The sequence below is a fragment of the Rhea americana genome, unplaced genomic scaffold, assembly GCF_003343005.1.
Source record: "Rhea americana isolate MKP2758 unplaced genomic scaffold, rheAme1 scaffold_209, whole genome shotgun sequence".
Lineage (NCBI taxonomy): Eukaryota > Metazoa > Chordata > Aves > Rheiformes > Rheidae > Rhea > Rhea americana.
Window position 1 is genome coordinate 1,566,398 of NW_028186249.1, and position 15,026 is coordinate 1,581,423.

The following is a 15,026-nucleotide window of genomic DNA, read 5'->3' on the forward strand; positions in this document are numbered from 1 at the left end:
TTCATGTGAGCTTAGTGAAATGCAAAGTGTCTCCAGCTTGTTTAACCATTAATTGTCATGCTAATTTTTAAATTCCTGAAATTGAACACTACACTAGAACTGCCTTTAGAGTTCAGGGGATGCTTTGGATATTTACAAACCTTTCRGTTCCTTTTCCGGGTTGGTTATAGAGGCGGCCCGTCCACCTGAGTCAAGTCCGGTGAAGCGTCATTTGGTGACGAGAGCAACGTCTGCGCTCGGATGGAATTTGGAACMGGGGCRTGGTGCAGCCGGTGGTATTTGGGCTGCCYGATCTTAAGCCCCACAGACGTGCCTCATCCCAACAGGGTCCCTCCAGCAACACAGTCAAGCAGGCATAGACRGGGTATCAGCAGTTCCAGAAAATGAGCATTCTTCACCATCCGTGTGAAGAATTTTTCTCTGCCTTTGAAGCTAAAGGGGTAAGCGGCATGGCTGAACTACTGAGCTAGGTCAGGCGGTAGGCTGCACTACCACTTGGTCCCTGCTGTCTCACGCGAGGCCAGGGGACCTCACAGGGCCCCATGCCCTGCTACAACGCCCGGGAGAGCACAGACACTGGCTCGGGGRGGAACCACTGGATAGGTCTCCCGCAGCCATCACTCGCTCGACGAGCCGACRGGGCAGGCAAGCAAAGCCGATCCTGCTCCAAGTAGGGGCATGTCGTGTCACGTCCGGTAAGGTCTGGATGACCCATTCCCCAAGCGGGTCAGAGCCAGGTCGGTGACAGTCGTCGGGACCACCACAGTGCCCAAATTTTGAAGAATCGCCATTGGGCCAATGGCTTGGAGGGGGGACCATGAAACCCGATAAGGCCAATTAGGCCCCCCCTTACTGCYGAGGATCAACCAATTCTGCGGCAGGGCGGAGGCAACTACGAGTCGCCACCATCACAAACCTGGGACGACTGTGCACTCGGTTCCCCCAGCAGGGGTATCTGGCGGGACCACGGGGAGGTGGCACAGCCGATTGAAGCCCAGTTAGTAACTAAGAGAGTCATAGGAGTCATAGTTACTCCCGCCAGTATCTCCAYCAGGAGATACAAATTTACTTCTAATCTGCCTCAGTAAGCTATGAAAGCAAAGCTTTTCCTCACTTGCTGTTAATACTTGGGTTTGTTTGTTTTTAAATACTGCTTGGATTCACAATCCAAGATCTACAGCAAACACTTGGGATGAAAAGGGAAGACATACAGTTACAGCTTACCATTTTGACAGAAAATTGTTATAGTTAAACAGCACTTAAATGAAGTTATTTCAAGAGAAAAACATTATTCAGAAAGGAGCATAATACCCGAAACAAAGAATATGGAAGAGAACATAATTAGCCAGTAAAAACCACAGTGATGCAGGATCAAAAAGGCAGGGGGTGAGGTGAGAAGTCACCTGGTAAAGACATAAGAACTAGTCATTAGACCTCTTTAAAGTACATCAGAAGGACTGAAAGGGTTTTTTAACATAATTGTCTGGCTTTGCCATCAAGTTATGTAAAAAGGTTGGAGTTACTCTTTACTGAGRAAGGGCTGGGGGATTTGTCCCAACCTGAAATAGGAAAACAATTTTAAAACAGAAGTGACTAAGAATGATCAGTAGTTTAAAGGACCAAAAGGGATTAATTCAAGTGCTCTAAGGAAAATAGTTGAATTACCCACTGTTGAGTAGCTCTATTGACTAAATTAGCCCCTATAATAGTGTTTAATATACAAAGGTACTAAACACAGCATTTCAGAAAAAAAGCCAGACAGGGGCTTACAAATCATCACATCCAACTGTATCAAGCAAACCAGTAAAAGTCACCAGCTTTTATATAGCACCACCATATCTTGATTCAAACTTTTTTGAAGGACCTTATAAGCCATCCTATTGGTAGGGACCAAAAGGTTATTAAAGAAAACTTAGTTGCCATAAAGCTGGAGACAAAGTCTTGTTGTGTTTTACCACAGGATGTAATTGGTAGGAGTAAATAATCAGACTGCACAATAAAGGAAAAACACCAGTGGCTCCTATGTAGATCTGTGTCTTTCAGTGTATTTTATAAATGCTGGGAATGTTGGCTCAGTATTCAACAGCTAACAAGCTAAAATAAAGACTAGGCCTTACCAGAGAACAGTAGAGACTATATTTTGCCACAACGTCAGCTCTCTACAGCAATAAACCTCAATACTTAGTGACCCAGTGAGAACAGACATACTACCACTTTGAAAGAGACAAAAAGGTTAATAAAAATGAACACAGACATGAGAAAGTTTCACACAAGAATAGATTACAGACTTGGATTCTGCTTTTGTCATGTCTTCCTTCAGTCTTAACTAATCATACATTCATTAATGATTGTTACATGATGAAGAGAGAACAATCTTTAGTTCCCATAGTTCAGAGTTTTGAAAACTGAAAGTTTTCTCCACATAAAAGATAACCCAATCATAGACTTACTACTTTGAACATGGCAGTGGAGCAGACAGCTGGCTCAAAAACACAAACCAAAGAAACCTACAGTCCCATCTTCCACATGAACATCCACCACTGTCTGTTGCAAGACAGGCACAGGGCTAAACAGAATTTTTAGTATATAACAGTATTGTCACATGATCTTATGGCACTCATCCAACTTTTTGATCCAAACGAAAGTCTACCACTCTAGTGAGTAACCACAATCCCAAGTATTGCTTTTTGGTCTAGAATTGTGTTAAGAGTCTTTAGAATTGCTCCTTCACACTGTAAATAGGTTATTACTCACCAGCTTTCTTACCTTGAAAAGAAGACCAAGTTTGTATAGTAGAGTAAAATCTCATGAGTCCAGCTGGTACAGTTAGAAAAGCTCATGTAAGCTTTTGAAAACATTAAACCCTTCTTCAGATCTTAAACGGATCAAGCTTTCTGAAGATAGACTTTTCTGGTATAAAGCTTGTCAGTGTTTTCCAACTATACCAGTTCTGTTAATAAAACACAATTACCTCAATCTACAAGCCTTATCCAGTCGATGTCCTTAGACCTTTACTACTTCAGTGAAGAGCTATTACAGCTTGAAGGGTTGCTGGCTAGATAAACTTTTCCATAAAGGAAAAATTGCCACCAATCTATTAGTCTACTCCTGTTTGTACATGATCTAATTCATTACCACTGTCATCCACTTTCAAGAGAATCCCCAAGATTATCAAGGATGTACCAGATACTCACACTGTCACTGCATGACACATCTATGCTGCGAGACATGCTGGAATAAAGGAGTCTGGAACTCTCAAAATTGCCATTTCTTCGGTGTCTCATGGTGCCCATAGAAACCTGGAAGAGCACAAGAGAGGGGAAAATTAAGAAGGCTCACTACAGTGGTAATTTCATCCACTATACAAAAAACAACAAGTACAGTTAGCGCTATGGAAGGACAAAGAAGAGTTATTCAAATCCAATGTAAAGAATTACAGAGTTACTTGGCTCCTAAAATGTGACATTAATGTTCAAAGAAAATTTTTTCTCCTATTTCATACTCCACAAATATTCCTCCTTTCCTTCCACCGTATTCCAATAAGAAACTCCAGTCAACATGCTTTGAGACAGTAATGTACAGTATATGCCATCCTATGCGTGCCTGCCATTGAATCAAATTGCTCACTTTCCTTCCGCATCTCTCTGATGAACAAGCAGGGTACTCGTACTATGCAACATTTACATACATAAGAACAGTCCCTAACCCTGTGTATTTACCCATTAAATAGGATTTTGAGAAGAAACATTTAAACTGCGAAGAAAGAACAACAAAACAAAAAGGAGTTTGACCAGCAGTAGCCCAGAACCTTAGAGCAGTTGCCGGACATGAACACAGTTCCCTCATGTCCCTCTCCTCTAACAACAACAGTCAACACCTGCARTCTCAAGGGTAAGTGGATTTAAAATCTATTGGAACTGAGACTTAAAGGAGTCGCTCATTAAGTCAGAATCCATTAAGTTTGGAATTAAACACATTTTAGTTACCTTCTAGACCAGATACCTATACTGGTCTAGCTGTCTTTGAAGSAAGACCACTTCATTCAAGCCACATCCCAAAGCACAGAACAAAGATATCTTTATGTTAACAGCAAATATTTCAATTCCTTTTATGTAATAAAACCCTTAGGAAAAGATCTTTTCCTAAAAGGAAGGTTGGCAGCTAACTAAGGCAACAAGCTCAAATTCTACTCCTCCTTTTCCCCCTCGCCCTCTAACCTGAGCTTGGCTCATACAATATTGCTGTTGAGTTGAAAAAACCATCCCTCCAGACACAGGAACACTCATCTAGTAAGTTTGAAACAAAGTTTACTTGGGGGGGGGTCAACATAAAGTAGGAATGGCAAAAGCAGTTGGAAGTAGTAGTTGAAAAGACGACTCCAGAGCATAATGTGAGCCACTCCCAAAAGAGAAAAAAAGGCAAATTTACAAGTGAATCTGTACATTTATATTGCGTAATTATTTAAAAAAATATATTTTTCAAAACATTTCATGTTGTAAGGAGAAAAAACAACTGACTCATTCAGCGTTGTTTACTGTACTGCACAGTGGTACAAGCCCACAGTGACTTCCCCCTATTTCTTTTACATATTGGGATCTCAAGCTCTCCCTTTATCTCATATTTCTTGCTGCAGTCTCCAAAGAAGGGCATCTCCTGTCATTAAATTTTTTTAAAATAGCTCCAGTTCCCAGTATTTTCTGCGTGACCACTCAGCTCAGCGATAATGACTCCTCTCTGTCCCATAACTACAAATTTTCTACATGAGTTTCACAGGCTCATGGATTACATGAAATGAACTCTGTAGAATTACTTAGCTATTTGTCCCCACATGTTCCATAGGTGTTGCACTAAAATCCAACATTAGAGTTACATTTCTACGGTAGTCTCAGAACAAGCCTCCTTTCTTCTATACCCAAGTCATTATGTCCCCTCTTCCTCCAAACTTCTGGCACATCAGTAGCTGACATAACTGGATCTTCGGTCAATACTCTTGTAGCAACAACAGAAACATCCCAGTTAAAGATGATTAGAGATGATGATAAAAGTCCTGCCAATCAGAAAAAGCCCTCCGCTCCTTTCTCCTTTTGCATATAAGAGGAATCATTTGTACATGAGAAAGGAAAAAAAGCCAGAAAAAATTGCATTTCATTATATTGCAACCTGAATAATTGACAAACTGCAGTTGTTCTCAACTTTAAAAGTTGAAGTGTCATTTATCCTGCATTGATTTGATGCTGTGTGAAAGACAGACAATTGAAAAGATACTTCTACGTAATTCAGACAAAACTTTTAATTGAATCATTTAGAACCAACACTCATGTAATGCCAATTTTCATCAAAAGCTTGGAAGAATAGGTGTGTGCTATACAGGAACAGTAATGCCATTCTCTAAAAGAACAAGCAAGAACACAGCATTTCAAATTGAGCTTAGAATTTTGTTTTACAGAAATAAGACAGACCCTATTTCAAATGTATGGCTCTCTATAGAAAAAATAATAGAAAGTGAATCACGCATCCTGCCCAAAACATAAAAATGGAATAAGTATGGTTAAAAATCTCATTTCAGGCCACCTAGGATGACACTGAGCAACTCTTGCTCACCCTTTGATAATCATGTAACACCATGAGAAGATGGTTTGCACAAACCACATACTCTGACAACTTGGTTACATTTCATTCAGACTCCACATGCATCTAAGGTTTTGAACATCATACTATCTTTCACAAAATGATGCATTTGAGAAAACCCATAGAGCACAACCACAAATGTATTCCCCCCCGCAGATTCAGGATTCTCACCCCATGGGAACAACAAGAACAAAATTTCCCTTAAAACCCAATGGTGTATAAGCTCTTCACATCTCTAAGTTCATTAGAAAAGAATTATTCTATGCAGGTAAATTTGTCTCATTATGAAGGTTTACAAACATCCTAGAAAAGGCAAGGGTTCCCTGCTTTAAAATGGTAAGCCAAAGTTGACTTTTCAAAATATGTACTTTGGAGACATTGAATTGAAAAGAAAATATATACTCTTGAGACACTGAATTGAATTGAACATGAAGACATAAAATTGAGCTCGTCTAAGCCTTCCACAGAACTCTTCTCTGCAGCAAATAAATGTCAGACTAACCACACTTGATTMGGGTTTCATACAACAAATCTGCCTCAGATCAATTTATTTTCTCTTTCAACACTGCAGAAATGTGTTACACTGTTTCTCAAATTAAAGCTATGGAAGGAAGAAAGAGCATGTTCCTGCTTTAAATTTCCCATTTCCTTTTCATTGCTAACTCTAGCAATCCCAAACTTCAGAGCAAAGATAGAAATCTGGCAAGTTTTGCTCCAGATCAGAAAAGAACTTCACACTGAGCTCATTAAAATGGCTCATACTTCTTAAGAAACAGTGAGACAGAAACTGATCTCTGAAGATGCCACTGGGTCTGGTCATGTTCTGCTTCAAATCTCCAGAAGAGAAGTATGGCTTTATTTTTCAGGAACCAAGAGGAAAACAGATAACTTTGGTCATTTCCCTTCATAATCTAAATATAGGAACAGAGTTATTACTCACAACTGGTCTCATTTCAGTTGCTAAAKAATCTAAGTCATACTGATAACTACATATGTGATTAACATGTTGGGAGCAAGGGTGAGCTAAACAATCAGGTCCAAAAAAACAGGCAAAATCACCATTTAAATTCCAGACTCAATCTCTCCAAAGATGAAAGAAGGCCAGAACTTCAAGTTATCATTGTGAATATTCCCTCCACAGTCTTTACTAACCCACTTTTCCACCCTTAACCTTTTTGAAAAGGTTTCTCCCTTCAGTGCATAGGATTGATAGTTCTCAAAGGCAGGGCTGCTGCTTGACACTCCCTTTTACCCTGTGTACGACAGCAGGCAGCATGATATATGTAGAGAGACTGAGTGAGCTGTTATTTTCAGCTTAGAAAAGAAAAAAAAAGAAAAAAAAAAAAAAAAGGAAAGGGTAGGTCTTACTGCTCTCTGTAGCTACTTGATGCGAAAGTGCAAACGGGACAAAGCCAGACTCTTCTCAGAGGTGCCCAGGGAAAGGAGGAGAGGGGATGCATACTCTCTGCAATGTGGCAAATTCTAATTTGATACAATTTTACCAATTTTTATCATGATGGCTGTCAAAGATGGGAAAAGGGCCTAGAGGTTGGGGAATATCTCCTTCCTTGGAAATACTCTGAGCTGAATGGAAGTGCCCTGTGCAACTTGATCTACCTGGACCAGCTTTGACCTCCAGGAGTCCCTTCCCACCTACACGACATTATCAACAGCTTTGGGAGAATGCAAATGTTTCTGGCCGATACTGACATWTCTGAAGTACTCATCTTCCTTTAAAATACACTGCCTGACAGATTCATTCTGGAATACCAAAAGGAAACAATCCAATGCGACTACCATTTACAGGCGAGAAACTGAGGCTAACAGATGAAAGTTGACAATGCCAAAGTAGTCTGTTATTAAAGAAATATATGATTTTCATGACCCAGAGCCCCATTATGAGCATAAAATGATAGAAGCTTGCTAAGTACATTTAAATTATCATTTCTGTTAATTGCCATTCCAAGACCATTGCAGCTATCATTTTAAGGCCAGCAGAGCCCCAGTGCTGGGCACTCATGAAGGGATGCCCAAAGAATCACATGAGAATCATTTAAGCACTTGGCTAGCATTGATCTTTCACTGACAGAGGCCCTCACTGGAGAACGGATCCATAAAAGCCTGGTGATCAAACAGATCCCTGATAAAAGACTGATAGGTCTCATGCTGCATTTCCAAATAGGGGACAAGCTGCAGTAACAAAGCTGACCTTAGTGCTGGCATGATGGCAGGTTTCATTCAGCAGCCCGAAAGTTTCACAATTTCTTCTTCCCTCTTCAGGCAAGACATGAGCTTGGCACATTGCAAACTTCACACAATGAGAGGATGGAAGAGAAAATGACTGCTTTGCAGCCATGAGCTACATAGATCAAATCCCACTGCCATTTACAATATTGCCAACTCACAGCAACTGAACTATAGCAAGACCTTTTGTTTTTCACACAGGTATCATTGGAAACAGGCTGGGCTCTGAATCCACCACAAAACAGTACAAAACCAGTTCCTCTGAGGTCAAAGCAGAGAAGTGGCTACCAAAGCTCTAGCAGTTCCTCTTCTACAAAGACATGCCTCCAGAGTTTTACCTGGAAGGAATCAGAATGGATAGAGCCACACACCAAGTATTCAGCCTTTGCAAAATGTTAACATTAGTAACAAAGACAAAAGATAATTGAGAGGGTATTCTGTCCCCCTCCCCATAAAACTCCTTCCTGTCTAAAACATCCAACCACACACACACATACTCCACAGCAAAAACCAAGGAGGTTTTCAGCTACCATTAAACTAAAGTTTTAACTGAATAAGACTGGCAATTGTCTGTTGGGAGACCTGTTTCCTAAAAGGCCAGTAAGCAAAAACTTTCCATTTGTTATGACTGATGATTGATGTAAAGATGGTTTAAAGGCTAGAATTCATGGTAAGAATTCCAAGGGGAGAAATGCATTTTGGTCTGGATCTATGCAATCTATTTATTAGCAAAGTTTTATTTTCTGATGTGCTTAGTAAGTTTAACAGAAGAGAAGTGACCGTAGACATAACTACACAGAGAAAAGATTAACTGGAAACAAGTGCATTGAATTATTCCTTCAAAACATTAAATTTCAAGTCTGTCTCACTGCATCTGTAAGTAATTGGTAAGAATGAATGTGCTGCAAACAAACTTTAAAAAGTCAGCAAGAGGGCAGAAGAGCTCTAAAAAAAAAAAACTTAAGCAATATTTTAAATTTAAGTTTTGAAGAGGTACATTGCTACCACAGTGTTTAGCTGATATTTATGAAAGGAAACCAAGAACCTCACAAGTGTCAGGAATAACACAAAAAAATGTTCATACTTTAAATAATGAATTGAGTGACATATCTGCATTTAATATTACAGGCAAGTGCTATTCATTTCCCATCATATTTCCAACCCATTAAATATATAGAAAGACATATATAAAGCACAAACTATTGCATTAAAGTATAACCCTCTTAAATAGACACATTTTGAGAGTATTAATCACTGGATAAACACCAGAACAATCCTCTTACACTTAAGACTATTACAACTTCCACTAGTAAGCTATTACACTTGGAGGAGTATATTCAAAGAAAAATCTTCAGTCTGAAAGTGACTGAAGAAAAAAGTAACAAAAAATAACTGGTTTTAAAAAGACTTCAGTTCTTATAACAGGTTTTAAAAAGCTTTCCCAGCTGGAGCCAATTTGGCTGCAGTGAAAAAAGCAAAAGCAACTTCCATGCTCAGAAAGATTTCAAATGAATCTATGCCTCTAACCACTATTTCCATCAATGTAATTTTAGTCACTGGTTTAAAGCAAGAGCTTCCTAAAAAAAAAGATGCCAACTTAGCAGTATAGATACCTCAGTTTCAGGCTATTGAAAGTATATACTTTAACTACAGAAAATACAGAACCTATTCACATACCAGTGTACTCACTGAAATCTTCAGAATATGCCCCAGCAATTCAGCTGAACTCATTACTTAAAGAGGAGGGGTTTGATATACTTCAGCTTGCAAAGCCCCACCTATTTTGATCTGTGTCATACTTTCCTTTTAAGGGAGGATACAAAAGAGGAGATAATGCACAGGAGAAAGCAATGGCAGATTATTCAGCAACTGATAATGAAGAAAGGCATAATTGCAGCAGGATACAGGAAAAAAAATAATTAACTGTAGTGGGTTACTTAGAAGGGGCTGAAAACAGCATTATTTCCGCTCCATCTGCTGACAGTGTATTGTAGGAAAACGATAACAATACTCCAGTTTAATATATGCAATCAACAGCACTACTAACAAACCTTAAGTATAACAAGAAAACATTTATGAGAAACAATAATCAGATTTTAATATCATAGAATCGGTAAGGTTGGAAGGAATCTCCAGAGATCATCTAGTCCAACCTCCCTGCTCAAGCAGGGTCACCTAAACCATGTTAGACGGGGTTGCATCCAGATGGGCTTGAAGATCTCCAGAGAARGAGACTCCACAACCTCTCTGGGCAACCTGKKCCAGTGCTCTGTCACTCTCACAGGAAAGAAATTCCCCCTCACATTCAGGCGGAACTTCCTGTTGTGCCCATTGCCTCTTGTCCTTTGGCATGGGACTACAGAAAAGAGTTTGTTCCCATCCCCTTGACACCCTCCCTTCAGGTACTTATACACATTGATAAGATCCCCCCTCAGTCTTCTSTTCTCCAGGCTAAACAGGCCCAGCTCTTACAGCCGTTCCTCACAGGCAGATGCTCCAGATCTCTGATCATCTTTGTAGCCCTATGCTGGACACTCTCCAGTAGCTCCATGTCTCTTTTGCACTGGGGAGCCCAGAAATGGATGCAGTACTCAAGATGAGGCCTCACCAGGGCAGAGTAGAGGTGCAGGATCACCTCCCTCGACCTGCTGGCAACACTCTTCCTAATGCACCCCAGGATACCATTGGCCTTCCTGGCCACAAGGGCACATTGCTGGTTTACAGTCAACTTGTCATCCACCAGCACCCTTCTCTTCCTTTTGTTATCAAAAGATAACAAAACATAGTTTTAAAATCATCACCTATGAAACTAACTTATTAAGAGGTTGTTGACACATCAGTGACTACACAGAATTTTACAACTGATATTTTAACCCAACAAAAACTTACTCTGAGCTTCTTTATTTTTCAAACTGCTAGTCTCACTTACCAGTGTCAAGTAATCTGGTTTTCTTGTGCTTTTGATTTAAAACATTTCACTTTGGAGAGAGTCATTTGTACTGTCATGAAATTCACAACTACTACTTGGGTTGTTCCCAGTCCACTCTCCTTGTAGAAAGCTGAGCCAGCCAGTGTGCTGCCAGAAAAGTCTGCTACAACTCTTTAATCAACAACTTTGGATGAATGTCACCACTTCACCAGCTGAAGGACTCCCCCACAATACTACTTAACTTCACATTGCAGTGGATTAGAGCAAGCAATGAGAAACTGCATCCAGCTAGGGAGGGCAGAAGTGTTCAACACACTAGTAATCCCAGAGCAGCAGAAGGGAAAAATAAAAGCCATACTGCTCAGAAGACCAAGACAAAACAGGTGTGTTTCCTAACTAACGATCTGCCGTTGAAAACATAAACCATAAAACAAACAAACAAACAGAGGTGTTTTAAGATCTAATTGTTAAAAAAAAACAAACAAAAAAAACATATAATGCTACTTTCTGGTAACCAGAGATGTTTCTAAACTGTACAAGTTTAGAAACAGTACTGTACTGTACCTTGGCATATACACATCTACATATGCATCAACACATAACATAGCTGATAATTTCCAGTTCCATGACTATGTTGGCATCACCAGTAAAAAGACTGGAACACAGATCTATCAGTATTCAAGCTAGATTAAAGTCAGGACAACAATGGGACAGCCACTCATACCAGTTTCTTTCAGATTACAGACTCAACAAGCATGTGTACCTTTCAAATTATTGCCAATATTACCAATATTGCTCTTCAGCAATTACAACAATTAATCATGAATATAGACTTTCACCTCCATGACCAAAGCAGTCCCCTAGACAAAATGGTTTACTCCAAAAGCAGCAAAAATGAGATGTTTATATGAAGATGCACTAAAAAAAAAAAAATACATCTATCGCAGAAAAACCTTTGGATTTATTTGACTTTGGCTCCAATCTGCTCATATGCTTCCTGCTTGTGTGCAGGAAATAGACATCTGCTGATGAAGTTTCACAGAGAAGCTCATTTACTATGTAAGACATGCTTTTGTAGCCCCTCTTATTGCTTGCAGCTATAATGACCACTTCCACCCATTTCATCCACACTGCAGAAATTCACCTTGAGCAGAGATGACAGCCTGTGTGACTCCTCATCCTTTTTATGTTGCAATTTTGAAGGAGAAAGCAGTCCTTTCACAACCACCAGGGAGAACAAATCTGTTTTATCATGTCTCCAGTTCAGGCACTACATTTTTCATCAGCATTAGAAGAAAGTAGGAGAAAGCAATGAAAATGACTAAATGTGAAGTAGCAGGTAACACTTTAGCACTTATCATCCTCAAAAGTACCCCAAGCACAATTGGCATGAACTACACAACAGACCTAGGGAGAAATAAGGATAAGTATCTGCCATTTCAACTCCAGTCCCTTTGTCTATTTACCTCATCTCCCTCCTTAAATGTCCAACTGTTCTTAGCAATGATCAGAAGTTTCCTGTGTGTCTTTTACTATTTCCTAGCTGTGACTAAGAAGAACATCTGAAGATGCTACACAGATGGCAAGTCGATCTTCTAGCTACTGGCATACCACAAAAGCCCTGAGACCAAACAGACAAAATTCTTCAGATCAAGCAAAAGGACAAAGATTGGCCCATGGCTACTGAGGTAGAAACCCCCAAAACATGAAGGGTTTCAAGCAGCTGGGTTTCAGGATTGCAGGCTGGGGAGAAGGACTTTTCGAAGCACTTACAAGAAGAGTATGAAGAAGGTATGGCAACAAAGCGCAAAGATCTGAGTACTGGGCAGACACTTAAAAACCCACAAAAACAAAACAAAACAAAAAACAGAAAAAAAACTAAAAAGGAAGAGTGAAACAACTGGAGGGACAGCACTCAGCTCAATCCTGGATCGCTGGCTAAATGCCATGAGAGATGTAACATCTTACCCAGATTCTTGGGCATCCCCCTTCACACCTCCTCAGCTCAACACAACAGCTGTAGATCCAGTGCCATCTATCCTGAGTGCATGCAACTGCTCTGGGACCATCATCACACACTGATCTGCATGTTTCCATTGTTTTCATGGATATTTCTGCCGAAGGTAGGAAGAAGGAGGAGGAGAAAAGGAGCAGCACTTTCTCTTCAGTACTGTCCCTTCACCCTCCTCTTTCAGCTCAAGTCATACTCCAATTGTGCCTAGATGAGGACAAAAGAAACTGGCTGCATGTTCAAGGTCTCACCAAGAAAACAGTAATCAAAGGCTGAGCACCAAGTTAGGCGTCTGTTCAGTCAGCTTCACAGGACTGTGCAAGAGAACACAGCATGGCTGAAAAGCACCAGCTGCATCTTCTGACATGAACCTATCTGAAGGAGAGCAAAAGCAGATAGCAACATCCTTCGCTTGGCCACTACACTGTCATTTCTGAGCCCAATATGAAGGAAAAAGAATGACAGCAAGGCTGAAGCAGGAAAGAAGGGTCACTTCAGCTCATACTCAGAACATGGCATAGCTACTGCAGTTATTCTCTACTATTTTGCAATTTTGGAAGAACTGTCCCTCTCTATGCTAACAGTATGACCTCTTGGCAATGTCCTCCTCTTTTATAGYGCTCTGCACTCCACAAAGTGCTCCAGACCACACAATGCACAAATCCATGCTGCCACACTAGCTCAGCAACGTAGTTTGTCCTATACAAGAGGAAAAATAAAATCAGCTTCCTTGAAAGACTCCTGTGCTACTTTGAAATACCTTGGAGTTCACAGAAAATTCCCTAAATATAAACAGGGATACATTTTGACCCTCCAAGCAGACCTTGAAGGAAGGGGCATGTGCCAGATACAGCCTTCCTCTTACTCAGTGTCATGTTTCAGAGCTGTCCAGCAACAAGGCAATTCTGGGAGCAAGTTGTCCACATGACCAGCTACAAAGCTATTAACTCTAACCCAGGAATCATGAATTCTATGAGAAATGTTTCAGGGAAGCCTTCCTATRCCCTTCTGTTCTTATATTCTTTTCTGGCTGTCAGCTGTTGACCCCTTTGGAAACCAAAGTGAAACTTGATTTCGGCATGGTACAGCCTTTTTTCCTATCCTGTTAAAGTATACATAGGAAAGTCTGTCAGAAAAATGCTTTAATGGGACACACATGCTACATAAAGGCCTTATACAGAATATGAAACCATGTGACAGCCAGCAGTAGTTCAGAGGCACTGATATCAGAGCCATACAATATATATCAGAGACCCAGAGGAGGCATGTGAGCTCCTAGTGAACGTGTCTGAAAAGTAAAAACAGCTTAGTCAAATCTTGCAAGGTATGAAAGTAGGTGACTGTTCAACTTTGTAGCTGCAACAGTAGGGGAAGATTTAGGTAACCAATTTGTGAACATAAGTCTTAAAGGATGGTACAAGGCACATGACTTAAGAGCACAAAGAGCCTGTGAGGAAATATGTGCTACAACTATTGGTTTCTTTCCACATGTTGTTGGTTACTCATATCTTTAGGGAGAAAGGAGAGTGTGCCTGAAGCACTGGGATGTTCCATGCACCTACCAGTACAATCAATTTCTTTCTTCTTGTACAGTACAAAATCTGCTGGCTTGACTTCCATTAAAACTCAGTAAAATCAGTAATTGCATATGTTCTTCATTCCAAGAAATGCCAGTGGAATTACTCAAACTATACTATATACCACAGTCTTACCTAAATTGCAGGTGTGATAGCCTCTTCCAGTATAACTTGGCCAAGAAAAACATAGCAGAGCTTTTGGGTGTATTTAGTCTTTACAGATCCTAGAAAAGTGTAAATGGCACTTTTCAGTGGAGAAAAATACTCAGAAGATAYAGTTCTGTGAAAAGACAACACTTTACGGTTACTCCTTTCTTCCCCTATTCAGTAAAGCAGGTGCASTGCTGTAGATAATTAAAGTTTTACAGAAGATACCCAGCTGCAAAGATAATCTTATTCCTTCTAGGTGGAAAACCATATAAAATATCCTATTTCTGATTGGCCAGCTGCTTGAATCACAAGGATTTGACATTTATCACTGAAAACAATTTGTTATTTTTAGCCATTAGTCTTTCCTTGATACATAACATTCTATAAAATCTACAATGAGTAGTAACTGAAGTTTTGCCAGTGCAAAAACGTTTATATTCTAGCAATTACAGAGATTTCAACTGTTCATAAAGGAATTATTATCAGC

At 40.1% G+C, this 15,026-nt stretch overlaps 1 protein-coding gene across 1 annotated transcript in view; it reads right to left on the reverse strand.

The window, feature by feature from the left end:
- Positions 1-3,284, reverse strand: part of TRPM8 (transient receptor potential cation channel subfamily M member 8) — a 52,948-nt gene extending 49,664 nt beyond the window's left edge. Inside the window, exon 1 of the mRNA XM_085304411.1 lies at positions 3,195-3,284. Coding sequence (XP_085160537.1) covers positions 3,195-3,284 — 90 coding nt within the window. The remainder of the gene's footprint in view (positions 1-3,194) is intronic.
- Between the last annotated feature and the right edge of the window lie 11,742 nt (positions 3,285-15,026).